The sequence below is a fragment of the Bombina bombina genome, chromosome 7, assembly GCF_027579735.1.
Source record: "Bombina bombina isolate aBomBom1 chromosome 7, aBomBom1.pri, whole genome shotgun sequence".
NCBI lineage: Eukaryota > Metazoa > Chordata > Amphibia > Anura > Bombinatoridae > Bombina > Bombina bombina.
Genome location: NC_069505.1, coordinates 40,123,838 through 40,139,964, shown reverse-complemented (window position 1 = coordinate 40,139,964; position 16,127 = coordinate 40,123,838). Strand labels below are relative to the sequence as shown.

The 16,127-nt window shown below is 36.9% G+C and overlaps 1 protein-coding gene across 2 annotated transcripts in view; it reads right to left on the bottom strand.

The window, feature by feature from the left end:
• Nucleotides 1-16,127, bottom strand: part of TRPT1 (tRNA phosphotransferase 1) — a 93,165-nt gene that overhangs the window by 50,458 nt on the left and 26,580 nt on the right. For both annotated transcript variants that reach the window (XM_053720060.1, XM_053720061.1), the window contains exon 2: nucleotides 13,699-13,786. In XM_053720060.1, the coding sequence (XP_053576035.1) occupies nucleotides 13,699-13,752 (54 nt within the window). In that variant the 5' untranslated portion in view covers nucleotides 13,753-13,786. The remainder of the gene's footprint in view (nucleotides 1-13,698; nucleotides 13,787-16,127) is intronic.

Sequence of the window (16,127 nt, the reverse complement as noted above, 5' to 3'; positions counted from 1 at the left end):
AGGGGGATTATTACAATACTGACTAAGATGGAAAGAGTACCAGGGACAGAAGGAACCAATGGGCCCAGCATAGCAGACAGAACCCCCGCAGAAGCAAGCTTTGATCGGGCGGTTAAAATAAGACTGGCACATTATGGCAGCTATTCCTGTTGGAACATTGCTTCGACAAGTTACCCGCAGGAGTTCGAGAGTGGGTTCGGGACCGTAAACCCTCCACCCTGCATGAAGCGGCTCGCTTGGCAGATGAGTATACGGATGCCCGCAAACTGGACACTGCTACCACTAAGCCCCCTGCTAGAGTGGAGTACAGACCCCCAGTCACCCCAGCAGCTGCCAGTTACCAACCCCCAGCGCACCGCTATACCACACGGCCTCCGGCCACGAACTACCCTCAGAGAGCCCGGTTCAATTCGCGGGGCTACTCACAACCTATTCGGTGCTTTAGATGTAAGCAACTAGGGCACAAAAGACCAGAGTGTCCCCTAAACGCAGCGAACCAAGCGTAGTCCTGGAGAAGACCCGCCGGCGGAATCCCACGTAATCCTCAGCCTGCGGCCCGCTACGTAGAGGCGCAAGAATGCTGGAGCATCCTACATGAGGCAGACCTTGTGCAAGCTGCCCACCGGAATAACCGGCAACTGGTTAAAGTGAATGGGAAGGTCAGTGGTCTACGGGATACTGGTGCTACCATGACCTTGCTTCAAAAGAACTTGGTGTCTGAGAAACAGTACACTGGAGACACTGTGGCTGTGAGGGTAGCAGGGGGCGATGTGTTCAGCCTACCTGTTGCCAGGGTACATTTGGATTGGGGAGTGGGCGCTAGACCTGTGAATGTGGGGGTCAAGAAGGACTTACCTGCTGATGTTCTTCTTGGAAATGACTTGGCCCCCCTTGTTTCTGCCTACGCTCCTATGGGTCCCGCTGATGTTAACCCTGTGACTACCCGTGCCCAGATCCGTGCAGCAGAGACTGACCCACCTGCTGCTAAGCCCCAGGACGCTGAGCTCAGTAAATCTCTATCCGCTATTGATATGTGGAGGTCCCGTTACAATGCGCTGATGAAGGAGAAGAGGAGCGCAGAGGAAAAAGCACGTTTAGAACGTGAATCTCTGCTAGACAAGCTGCACCTACAGACTGCAGAAAACACCAGCTTGAGAGTGGGACATGAAACCTTAAAGACAAACTTAGCGACACTTGAGGAGAAGCTGACACTGGCTCATAGTGAGGTGCAGCAACTCAAGGGCACCCTATGTCAGTATGAAGGGATTGTGGATACCTATAAAGAGCAGGTACAGAAAACTCGTAAAGAAGCTGATGGGATTTTGAAGGACTGTTTGGCCCTGGTTTGGGCACTGAGGAATTTGAACCCTTGTTTGTATGGACAGGAATTCTCTCTCATAACGGGAATACAGATGGATTGTCCCAGCAAACTGACATGCCTACCACCTCCTAGTCCGGTCATCCCCAGGTTGACCCGCAAAAGGGTCAAGCCGGGTCTGCCGGAGTGTTCCACAAGGGGGGAGCTATGTGACAGACCCTTCTGTCAGGACTGAAGGAGTTAACTGTGTTTAGCTTTAAGAAACTATTTTCTAAACACAGGTTGCTGGCTCCAACCATAATTTAGTTAGTGATAAGAATTCCATTGTTTGTTCACCCTCAGAGAGAAAATGCCTAAGTGATAAGAAGAGCCAAGAGTGTCTTGTGGTTGAAGTGTTTAAGTAAAATAATTCTATTGTATCATGTCAAAGGGCTTGTTCCCTCCATGTAATGTACAACAGTCTTTCAACCCCCATCTGGGGGGGCGGGGTCAGACCTGCATAAATACTAGGCATATCCTTTAATAAATGACATTCTGTTTTGAAACCTGAAATGTGGAGCTTGGTCTCATGTTTGAGGGGGAACCGATTGGGGTTGTGAATTGCTGGTTCTGTATGCAAGACATTGTTCATCTGGTGTTAACCCTTGATACACTGTTGGTACCGTAACACATTCTATTGCCAGTATTTTTACAGTGTGTACTTTGCTTATATTCTATTTTGTAATAAACCATGAATGTATATTTATGTGCCATTGAGCATATTGTGACTCACTAGGTATTTGGCCCTTTTTCTTTACCGTATCAAATATATAAATTAAATTATGGGTCTGCAACTAATATTTTCTTGAATGGCACTTTTTGTATGTACCTGATTGGACATACTCTATACTGTTAAGAGTCAACCTTGGACCAACTAGTCTATATCATTTTGAAATATATATATATATATATACACACATACATATATACATATACAGAAGAAGGTCTAAACCTAGAGAAACCCCTTCTTCCAACTCAGTTCAGCAGAGCACTTCAACTTTCCATTTACCCCCTAGAGGCAAAAGAAAGAATTTTTTAGATGGGGGTTCAACAGACGACACAGAACTACCAGGAGGGGAGGTAGAAATAACAAAAAAATGCAAACAAAAAACCAACCCGCTCGAGAAATCAATATACAAATCAAAAACAAAGCAAACCTCAGAAAAGAACACAGAGCCCTTTCTCAGAGATGAGACTCAATCTTTAAGAGTAATAAACCTATCCTCTCACCAATTATCAGAATACCATATTGCTGTATTGAGTAAGGGACTATCCTTTTGTCCAACCAACAACATTGATAAATTTGAAATCATAAAAGATATTCAATTATTTATATGAAAAATTGGGTTAAAAATAAAGAACTTTCAGATGAATGGACAGAAGACGAACAAGATACCTTATAAATTTTGGAAAATCTCCTCTCAGAAACTGAGACTGATAACCCTCCAAATTGGAGAAGATCAAAACGAAATCTAAATTTGTACCCAAAAATACTGGTTGTCCTCAATTAGAAGTGTTCAACAAATTAGTCTGTCAAGAGATTACCGATCTGGGGATCGATCCGATAAAAATAGTCGCCCGCAAAAGTCGGCGACGCCAATATTTGCGCGGGTTTGGTATCCTATATACGGCGTAACCTGGAAGTTACACGCGTATATTTCTGCCGTCGCCCGTAGTTTTTTGGGCCATAGGCAGGTATACCAAACCCGCGCAATTTGGTATCCAATATACAGCGTAAGGACTTACGTGGCGAAAATGGAGAAATCTTACTCCATTTTCACCTCGCCACAAAAAGCAGCCGTAAGAAGCCTTACGCTGACTATTGGAGCCCCGTAACTCCCTAAACTGGCTGCTAAAATAAACCTAACGCATGCGCAATGTCTATCTCCCTGTCAACCGCGATCTTCTAAAATAAACCTAACACCTAACGCATGCGCAATGTCGATCTCCCTGTCAACCGCGATCTGCTAAAATAAACCTAACACCTAATGCATGCGCAATGTCGATCTCCCTGTCAACCGCGATCCCCCGCCGCAATCCCTAATAAAGTATTTAACCCCTAAACCGCCGCCATCTACATAAACTAACCCCCTACTGTGAGCCCCTAAAACCGCCACCATCTAACTGATCTATCCCCTAATGTGAACCCCTAAAACTGCCACCATCTAACTGATCTATCCCCTAATGTGAACCCCTTACACCGCCGCCATCTATATTAAAATTATTAACCCCTAATTTAATCTACCTACCCCGCCGCCAGCTATATTATCTATATTAACCCTAAGTATATTATAGTTAATATAGTTATTACATTATATATATTAACTATATTAACCCTAATTATATTAGGGTTAATATAGTTACTATAGTATTTATATAAACTATATTAACTCTATCAAACCCTAACACCCCTAACTAAATTCTTATTAAATAAATCTAATTCATATTATAAACTAAAATATTCCTATTTAAATCTAAATACTTACCTATAAAATAAACCCTAAGATAGCTACAATGTAATTAATAATTACATTATAGCTATGTTAGGGTTTATATTTATTTTACAGGTAAATTGTTAATTATTTTAACTAGGTATAATAGCTATTAAATAGTTATTAACTATTTAATAGCTACCTAGTTAAAATAATTACCCAATTACCTGTAAAATAAATCCTAACCTAAGTTACAAATACACCTACACTATCAATAAATTAAATAAACTACAAATATCTATCTAAAAATACAATTAAATAAACTAAACTAAATTACAAAAAAAAACAAACCCTAAATTACAAAAAATAAAAAAAAATATTACAAGATTTTTAAGCTAATTACACCTATTCTAAGCCCCCTAATAAAATAATAAAGCCCCCCAAAATAAAAAAATTCCCTACCCTATTCAAAATTAAAACAAGTTCAAAGCTCTTTTACCTTACCAGCCCTTAAAAGGGCCTTTTGTGGGGGCATGCCCCAAAGAAAACTGCTCTTTTGCCTGCAAAAAAAAACCACAATACCAACCCCCAACATTACAACCCACCACCCACATACCCCTAATCTAACCCAAACCCCCCTTAAATAAACCTAACACTACCCCCCCTGAAGATCTCCCTACCTTGTATTCACCCCGCCGGGCAGAACTCCTCATCCGATCCGGGCGATGTGTTCCAGCAAGCGGCAGTGAAGTCTTCTTCCATCCGGGCGATGTCTTGAAGCAAGCGGCAGAGAGTCTTCTTCCATCGGCGACGTCGTCAAGCAAATCGGCATCTTCAATCTTCTTACTTCGCTCCTCCGCCGCGGAGCATCCTTCCGGCACGACGACTTCCCGACGAATGAGGTTCCTTTAAATGACGTCATCCAAGATGGCGTCCGTCGAATTCCGATTAGCTGATAGGATCCTATCAGCCAATCGGAATTAAGGTAGAAAAATCTGATTGGCTGATTGAATCAGCCAATCAGATTCAAGTTCAATACGATTGGCTGAACCAAGTGTTAGGTTTATTTAAGGGGGGTTTGGGTTAGATTAGGGGTATGTGGGTGGTGGGTTGTAATGTTGGGGGGTGGTATTGTGTTTTTTCTTGCAGGCAAAAGAGCAGTTTTCTTTGGGGCATGCCCCCACAAAAGGCCCTTTTAAGGGCTGGTAAGGTAAAAGAGCTTTGAACTTGTTTTAATTTAGAATAGGGTAGGGAATTTTTTTATTTTGGGGGGCTTTATTAATTTTATTAGGGGGCTTAGAATAGGTGTAATTAGCTTAAAAATCTTGTAATCTTTTTTTTATTTTTTGTAATTTAGTTTAGTTTATTTAATTGTATTTTTAGATAGATATTTGTAGTTTATTTAATTTATTGATAGTGTAGGTGTATTTGTAACTTAGGTTAGGATTTATTTTACAGGTAATTGGGTAATTATTTTAACTAGGTAGCTATTAAATAGTTAATAACTATTTAATAGCTATTATACCTAGTTAAAATAGTTAACAATTTACCTGTAAAATAAATATAAACCCTAACATAGCTATAATGTAATTATTAATTACATTGTAGCTATCTTAGGGTTTATTTTATAGGTAAGTATTTAGATTTAAATAGGAATATTTTAATTAATAATATTAATATTAGATTTATTTTAATAAGAGTTTAGTTAGGATGTTAGAGTTAGATAGGGTTATTATACTTAATATATATATAATATAATAACGATATTAACTATATTAACCCTAATATAATTAGGGTTAATATAGTTAATATAGCTGGCGGCGGTGTAGGGGGATTAGATTAGGGGTTAATACATTTATTATAGGTGGCCGCGGTGTAGGGGGATGTAGATTGTAGGCAAAAGAGCAGTTTACTTTGTGACAAAGCCCCGCCAAAAGCCCTTTTAAGGGCTGGCAAAAGAGCTGTTACTTTGGGGCAATGCCACGCAAAAAGCCCTTTTCAGGGCTATTTGTAGGGTTAGACTTAGGTTTAGTGGTAGGGATAGTTTAGTATTTTAGGGGTTAAATAATTTAATATAGATGGCGGCAGGGTAGGGGGATTAGATTAGGGGTTAATAATTTTAAAATAGCGGTGGGGTAGGGGCTCACTTTAGGGGGTAGGTAAGGTAGATGGCGGCGGTGTTAGGGGCTCACTTTAGGGGGTTATAGATTTAATATAGCTGGCGGTGGTTTAGGGGTTAATAACTTTATTAGGTAGCGGTGGGCTCCGGGAGCGGAGGTTTAGGGGTTAATACATATTTTATTGTTAGGATAGTGAGGGGGCATAGCGGATAGAGGGTTAGACGTGTCGGGCTATGTTAGGGAGGCGTGTTAGACGTGTCGGGCTATGTTAGGGAGGCGTGTTAGACAGTGCGGGTGATTTAGACTTTGGTCAGGTTTTGTAGGCGCCGGCAGTTTCTAACGTGCCGCAAGTCACTGGCGACGCCAGAAATTTGTACTTGCGCAGATTTCTGGACATCGCTGGTTTGTCAGACTTACGGCACGTTAGCATCTGACGGCGACATATATGGGATAGCTCGAGTTGCGAGCTGAAACTGCGGGCGACGCGGGTTTCCTCGCTTGCGCCGCAAACTACGATCTATATCGGATCGCGCCCCTGAAAATCTTTTCCCCTCAGCATAATCTATCATTGCAAGAAAAACAAGCCCTCACAGAAATAAAGAAATGGGATGATGTGATTATAAGAGAAGCCGACAGTTATGTACCTCAAGGAAGCTGAAAAGCAATTGAAAGAAAAAAACTGCTATCTTAAATTATTCAACAATCCAAAAGAGAATTATTCTACAAAGTACAATAAAATAATTTCAGATGCTTACCACAAGGGTATAATCAATAAGGAAGAATTCAAATTCTTAACTACTAAAGACCCAGTAACTGCAACGCTCTATTTTATTCCTAAAATACATAAAAATTCAACCATTCCACCAGGCAGACCATTTGTCAAAGATACAATGGAAGTACTTCACAGATTAGACAGTCTCAACATTGAGAAAGAAATCTGGCTAATAACAGCGGACGTTGAATCGTTATATACCTCTATAGAGCATGATCTAGGCCTCACAGCACTTGAATTCTTCCTAAAAGAAGGATCTGAGGAAAACAATCTTTATGATTTGTTCATCTTACATCTCCTGGATTTCATCTTACAACACAATTTCTTTACGTTTTCCAACCAGTATTACTTACAAATAAAAGGAACGGCAATGGGCACTTCATGTGCCCCAACGTATGCAAACATTTTTCTCGGATGGTGGGAGAGACAAATAATCTTCACAGATGTCAATACTTTGTATACCAACAAAATACCCCTATGGATTAGATATATTGACAATATACTATTCTTATGGGAGGGCAATAAAGAAGACTTGGAAAAGTTCATATCACATCTAAATGACAACAATCTCAACATTCGCCTCACCCACACAATGAGTCAAACATCAATAGATTTTTTGGATTTGAATATCAAGAAAAATCAAGATGGCTCAATATCTACTAATGTATTTCGCAAACCCACAGCTACGAACAGTTTATTGCATCAGAGTAGTGCTCATGCACCAAGTACAATCAAGTCCTTACCAGTAGGAGAATTCCTACAAATTCGTAGAAATTGTAGTGATGATAGTGATTTTTTAAGACAAGCTTCTGATTTACAAAAAAAAAGACTTAAGGACAGAGGCTACAGTAACAGATGTATTAAGAGAGCCAAAAAGAGGGCAATCTGTACTCACAGGCCCAGTCTATTACAAAAGAAACCACAGAAACCAGCAGACAACCAAACAAGATTTATATTAACTTACAATCCACAAATACACCAGGTAGTTAATATTAAAAAAAAACATTGGCAAGTCTTACAGTCGGACACAGATCTTAAAAACATACTTGGTGATTCTGTTTCTGTGAGTTATAGAAGAACTAGCAATCTAAAAGACCTACTCACTAGCAGTCATTACAAAACTAAGACAACTAAATCAGCCTATAATAATGGCTCCTATCCCTGTGGCACCTGTTCCACATGCAGCTATATGGAAAAAACAAATAAAATTCAAGATAGATTTGGTCAGTGGCACAAAATCAATAAATACATAAATTGCACCAAAGAGAGCGTAATTTATGCCCTGAGGTGCAAATGTAATCTGAGATACGTAGGCATGACAAGCAGAAAACTTAAGACGCAAATACAAGAACATATAAGAAATATCAAAAACTCTCAAAAAGACAGTGAAGAAGGGAAAGCCATTACAACAGTAGCATCACATTTCCTACGTTATCATCAGGCCAATCCCTCTGGACTCAAGTGTGTGGGACTTGAAAAGATATCCTTGGGCATTAGAGGGGGCAATTTAGAGCAAGCATTACTCAGAGCTGAGTGCAAATGGATCTACAGACTTAAAGGGACAGTAAACGTAAAAAAATAATGTTATATAATTCTGCACATAGTGCAGAATTATATAACATTATATTAGCCTTATCTTTATAAACCCTTATTTGCCCTTTGAATTTTTTAAAAATATGACAGGTTTTCAGACCCGCTCTCTGCTGAGCGGGTCTGTTTTTTTTACACAGCGCATCGGGCCAGCTGTATAGTCACAGCCCGGCCCGACTGCGCAATAACACTAAGTGCAGCTCGCTCCTGCTGTCAGACAGAGCAGGAGCGAGCTGCACTTAGTGTTATGGCACGGTCGGGCCGGGCTGTGACTATACAGCTGGCCCGATGCGCTGTGTAAAAAAAACAGACCCGCTCAGCAGAGAGCTGAGGTTTACTGACACTTTAATACTGTACATCCATTTGGTATGAACAAACAAAATAACTATTATTGCTACTTATAATGAACTAATGTTTGATAATACAGTGTGTTCATAATGAATGGTAATAAATACCATCAGTTCAATCCCTCTGAACCCATATATAAAGAACTTGAGATGATCCCCCCCTGTTACCAGAGTGGGCATTTTCTATATAAGCCTTTTTCAGAGCCAAATAAGAATGAAACCAGGGACCCTATATATCTTTTTGGTATAAACGACTAATACAATTATAGATAATAGTTTTTGTGTGTATAATGAGTACAAAGCTTATGGGTAGATCATTATAGATAATAATTTATATTTAACCATAAGTATCAAATATCATATCGAACAATAATTTTAACACATTCTTTATTTAGCCAATTCATATATTTTCACTTTTTTCTTTTTTTGAGCACTATCACACCTATCCTCACATTTCTGGCAATTTAGTATTTCACATTTCCGCTTTGGTTTTTTTTGCCCTTTGCCTCCCCCTTTAGATCGACATATTTTTAGGTCACTAAAATAGACAGTTTTCTGTACACACAATATTTTTATAATTAGGCTATTGAACACTATTATAATTATAACTCACTCTAAAAACCTCTTTATAACTCACACACCCTTTATTACCTATTATTCTAAAATATATATACAGTGGGGCAAAAAAGTATTTAGTCAGCCACCAATTGTGCAAGTTCTCCCACTTAAGAAGATGAGAGAGTCCTGTAATTTTCATCATAGGTATACCTCAACTATGAGAGACAAAATGTGGAAACAAATCCAGACAATCACATTGTCTGATTTGGAAATAATTTATTTGCATATTATGGTGGAAAATAAGTATTTGGTCAATATCAAAAGTTCATCTCAATACTTTGTTATATATCCTTTTTTGGCAATGCCAGAGGTCAAACATTTTCTGTAAGTCTTCACAAGGTTGTCACACACTGTTGCTGGTATGTTGGCACATTCCTGCATGCAGATCTCTTCTAGAGCAGTGATGTTTTGGGGCTGTCGCTGGGCAACACAGACTTTCAACTCCCTCCAAAGGTTTTCTATGGGGTTGAGATCTGGAGACTGGCTAGGTCACTCCAGGACCTTGAAATGCTTCTTACGAAGCCACTCCTTCATTGCCCGGGCGGTGTGTTTGAGATCATTGTCATGCTGAAAGACCCAGCCACGTTTCATCTTCAATGCCCTTGCTGATGGAAGGAGGTTTGCACTCAAAATCTCACGATACATAGCCCCATTCATTCTTTCATGTACACGGATCAGTCGCCCTGTTCCCTTTGCAGAGAAACAGCCCAAAAGCATGATGTTGCCACCCCCATGCTTCACAGTAGGTATGGTGTTCTTAGGTTGCAACTCAGCATTCTCTCTCCTCCAAACATGACGAGTTGTGTTTCTACCAAACAGTTATACTTTGGTTTCATCTGACCATATGACATTCTCCCAATCCACTTCTGTATCATCCAAATGCTCTCTAGCATACTTCAGACGGGCCCGGACATGTACTGGCTTAAGCAGGGGGACACGTCGGGCACTGCAGGATCTGAGTCCCTGGCGGCGTAGTGTGTTACTGATGGTAGCCTTTGTTACGTTGGTCCCAGCTCTCTGCAGGTCATTCACTAGGTTCCCTCCGTGTGGTTCTGGGATGTTTGCTCACCATTCTTGTGATCATTTTGACCCCACGGGGTGAGATCTTGCGTGGAGCCCCAGATCGAGGGAGATTATCAGTGGTCTTATATGTCTTCCATTTTCTAATTATTGCTCCTACAGTTGATTTCTTCACACCAAGCTGCTTGCCTATTGCAGATTCAGTCTTCCCAGCCTGGTGCAGGTCTACAATTTTGTTTCTGGTGTCCTTCGACAGCTCTTTGGTCTTCACCATAGTGGACTTTGGAGTGTGACTGTTTGAGGTTGTGGACAGGTGTCTTTTATACTGATAACAAGTTCAAACAGGTGCCATTAATACAGGTAATGAGTGTAGGACAGAGGAGCCTCTTAAAGAAGAAGATACAGGTCTGTGAGAGCCAGAAATCTTGCTTGTTTGTAGGTGACCAAATACTTATTTTCCACCATAATATGCAAATAAATTTTGTATTTGTTTCCACATTTCGTCTCTCATAGTTGAGGTATACCTATGATGAAAATTACAGGCCTCTCTCATTTTCTTAAGTGGGAGAACTTTCACAATTGGTGGCTGACTAAATACTTTTTTGCCCCACTGTATTTCACAATAATATATTGTTTATATTTTTTCACATCTACACATGTCACATTAGTTTATCCATATTAAAATAATCGATTTGATATTTTGTGCTTTACTTAGATAAGGAAATTATCCAACTACGGATTTCATTCCAAGTAGAGTTAAACTACATCTCTGACATGACAGAAGCATTATAGCATTTTTCATCCATCATATTGTTTATTATCCAATAAATAGATCATTCGATAATGGATACAAAGATTGATAATATATTTTGAATACATACATATTTCAAACTAATGTATACAATTTTGTTATCCAAAACCTATAATATGGCTTTATTAATTATAATAGTATCTTGTCATTCGTTTCCGGGACTACACAGCAATGATTGTGCATGCATACATCAACAACGGTTATCATAACAACTAAGCGTATCTGCTCCAATCAAAACACGGAACACCTCCCACTCACTGGCCAATCGAAACACATTTTCCCCTATATAAAGGGCGAATACGAGCGGCGGCTCCGCCTTTCATAAAGCACAGTTTATGTGCGAAACATGTTAGGGAGTTTTTGTTGGAGGATTTGGGATCCTCATTTTTAAAGTAAAGTCGTTACTCTATCCTCAGTTATTTAATTTAATCTAAGACAATTTCCTATATAACACTGGGTAGAAATTTGCAGCCCTATACCGTAATACAGTGTTGGGTAGAGATTCACAGCTCTATGCCGCAATTACACTAGAGATTATCAGCCTTGAGAGAACATTGTGTATATTTAGAAGCAAGGTCAATTTCATTTGGCCATAATACTATTATGTGTGTAGTGATAACCATACTATCTATACAACTGCCGGTATAAAGACAATATAATCTTGGAAGAGACTATTTAATATAGAAGTCTTGTGTATTACTACAGCAAACTATTAAGTTACCAATCACATATAGCAAACAAATATATACATCTGCCGGTTCTTCCATACAGCACCAATATTTATACAACGCTAAGATTCCAGCGCTGTTACTACAAAATCCTAAGATTGCAATATTGTGATTTAACTTGTTGAAGAACCTTATAATATAACTTATTAAGAGATAAAATATTTTGCTGAGCTGATTACATAGTATTACTATCTATGCCATACGCAGATTTTTGGCGTTGTTTTCATAAGACCCAGTCAATGTTATATGATATAACATATATAGCGAGCAGCAGCATTACATAAATACTAAGATTATCATGTTGTTACATAAGATCAAGCTAAGGGTATATAATTATTGAACTAGGTGTTAAACGTAACATAATAATATATACTGAGAATAATAACAGTTTATCAAAATAGGAAACTCTGCTACATTGTTAGTAAACGGTAACTGCACATTACTTGCTACGTAGCAACAATCGCCTATTAAGGGAGAATTATACAATTCAATCCCAAGAGTACAACTAACTCTGCAGATATCCTGTCTCTAAACAAGCTTATACGAGACAGCTTGACTTGTAAACACTCATCGTATGTTAACTGTGCTTATGACAGTTTCACACTGATGCCCTGTCTAAGTGTTATTTGACAGCCACAGTAATAACATTGACACTTTGTCTCTTGATTATATCTGATATTGAATATATAAATTACTCTTTAGCGTAAATTGCTATATATTTTTCTTCGATTAGTGTGCTATTATTTTTTGCACATTATAGATATCTACCTACGCAGGAATTGGGAGATTCAATCGGACTATATATAGGATAGACTCACACCACTTTTTGTCCCATTTTAACTTATACTTAATAAAGTTTGACATTTTATCCGCTGTTTTCCCCTTCAGGGAAATATTTTAGTGTTTTTTCCACCTAATACATTATCATAGATATATTTCATACTTGGTCTCTACCTTTGGCTAGTATAGAGGTGATGAGTGCTTTTTAGTTACACAGTTTTCTGTAGGTTTAGACCTTCTTCTGCATTGTTTCTTCATGTGTACAGCACCTGTTCCTAAATAGCAATATATGATAATATCATACTAACTAATAACAGGACACCTCTATCCAAGTAGTGCCATTCTCCTTTTCCCCTTTTTCTTTCCCGTTCCCCTCAAAATGAATATATATATATTTTAAAAAGAAGAGTGCTGGAAGGAATTCAGCGCCAATTGGTGGGCCCTCAAAAAGAGTATTGATATATTATGAATTCATAAGCATTGAGTATAACAATATATCAGAAATAGAATGTGAGGGAAATAAAGATAAAAATGTATCACTCAGTTCGGTGTGTGATGTCAGATAACGTCACTTCCGGTGACATCACACACCGAACAGAGTGAACGGTTCTCGAGATCTATGGCAATCTGCTGAGGGGATCACCTGTGTATCAACATAACCTGCCAACTGGTGACAAGTCACACATCAGAATTGGGCGGATAACTTTTTGGAGAGAGTGGGGCGAAGTCTAAAACATCATCTGACCATGCAGTCTTCACACCATTCGCTGGAAATCGGGTAGATCACGCTTCACACTTACCTCATATAATTGGGGGGGGGGGGGGTGTCTAGTTACTCTAGTAAGTACAATATACAAGCCTCTTGTGGATACTACTTGGAAACGTCTGAACCTATTCTCTGGGAATCATTTTTGCATCCTGCAATTTGGGACTAAAATATATATAAGTCCCAAATTGCAGGAAGGGGAGTGTTTTGTTCCCCGAAACGTTACATTTCAATAAAATATACACTTGCTGTAAGCCCAGCAGACTCTTCGTTATGATATATACTGTAAATATATATATATAAGTAAAATGTGGAAGGGGGGACAGATGTGTTATAGGTGAGTGATAAATTCCTTACGTGTTTCCTTCCTCTTCCTCCTCTTGTCCTGTTACCAGGTTGTGATCCTTCCATTCCACAAAAAAAATCATATACATCAAGGATTGTGCTAAAAGAGGGAAACAACATAATACACATCATACAAAGTAAAGGTGACATCTATATATAATACACATCATACAAAGTAAAGGTGACATCTATATATAATACATATCATACAAAGTAAAGGTGACATCTATATATAATACATATCATACAAAGTAAAGGTGAAATCTATATATAATACATATCATACAAAGTAAAGGTGACATCTATATATAATACATATCATACAAAGTAAAGGTGACATCTATATATAATACATATCATACAAAGTAAAGGTGACATCTATATATAATACATATCATACAAAGTAAAGGTGAAATCTATATATAATACATATCATACAAAGTAAAGGTGAAATCTATATATAATACATATCATACAAAGTAAAGGTGACATCTATATATAATACATATCATACAAAGTAAAGGTGACATCTATATATAATACATATCATACAAAGTAAAGGTGACATCTATATATAATACATATCATACAAAGTAAAGGTGACATCTATATATAATACATATCATACAAAGTAAAGGTGACATCTATATATAATACATATCATACAAAGTAAAGGTGACATCTATATATAATACATATCATACAAAGTAAAGGTGACATCTATATATAATACATATCATACAAAGTAAAGGTGACATCTATATATAATACATATCATACAAAGTAAAAGGTGACATCTATATATAATACATATCATACAAAGTAAAAGGTGACATCTATATATAATACATATCATACAAAGTAAAAGGTGACATCTATATATAATACATATCATACAAAGTAAAAGGTGACATCTATATATAATACATATCATACAAAGTAAAGGTGACATCTATATATAATACATATCATACAAAGTAAAGGTGACATCTATATATAATACATATCATACAAAGTAAAGGTGACATCTATATATAATACATATCATACAAAGTAAAGGTGACATCTATATATAATACATATCATACAAAGTAAAGGTGACATCTATATATAATACATATCATACAAAGTAAAGGTGACATCTATATATAATACATATCATACAAAGTAAAGGTGACATCTATATATAATACATATCATATAAAGTAAAGGTGAAATCTATATATAATACATATCATACAAAGTAAAAGGTGACATCTATATATAATACATATCATACAAAGTAAAGGTGACATCTATATATAATACATATCATACAAAGTAAAGGTGACATCTATATATAATACATATCATACAAAGTAAAGGTGACATCTATATATAATACATATCATACAAAGTAAAGGTGAAATCTATATATAATACATATCATACAAAGTAAAGGTGACATCTATATATAATACATATCATACAAAGTAAAGGTGACATCTATATATAATACATATCATACAAAGTAAAGGTGACATCTATATATAATACATATCATACAAAGTAAAGGTGACATCTATATAGAATACATATCATACAAAGTAAAGGTGACATCTATATAGAATACATATCATACAAAGTAAAGGTGACATCTATATATAATACATATCATACAAAGTAAAGGTGACATCTATATATAATACATATCATACAAAGTAAAGGTGACATCTATATATAATACATATCATACAAAGTAAAGGTGACATCTATATATAATACATATCATACAAAGTAAAGGTGACATCTATATATAATACATATCATACAAAGTAAAGGTGACATCTATATATAATACATATCATACAAAGTAAAGGTGACATCTATATATAATACATATCATACAAAGTAAAGGTGACATCTATATATAATACATATCATACAAAGTAAAGGTGACATCTATATATAATACATATCATACAAAGTAAAGGTGACATCTATATATAATACATATCATACAAAGTAAAGGTGACATCTATATATAATACATATCATACAAAGTAAAGGTGACATCTATATATAATACATATCATACAAAGTAAAGGTGACATCTATATATAATACATATACAAAGTAAAGGTGACATCTATATATAATACATATCATACAAAGTAAAGGTGACATCTATATATAATACATATCATACAAAGTAAAGGTGAAATCTATATATAATACATATCATACAAAGTAAAGGTGAAATCTATATATAATACATCATACAAAGTAAAGGTGACATCTATATATAATACATATCATACAAAGTAAAGGTGACATCTATATATAATACATATCATACAAAGTAAAGGTGACATCTATATATAATACATCATACAAAGTAAAGGTGACATCTATATATAATACATATCATACAAAGTAAAGGTGAAATCTATATATAATAC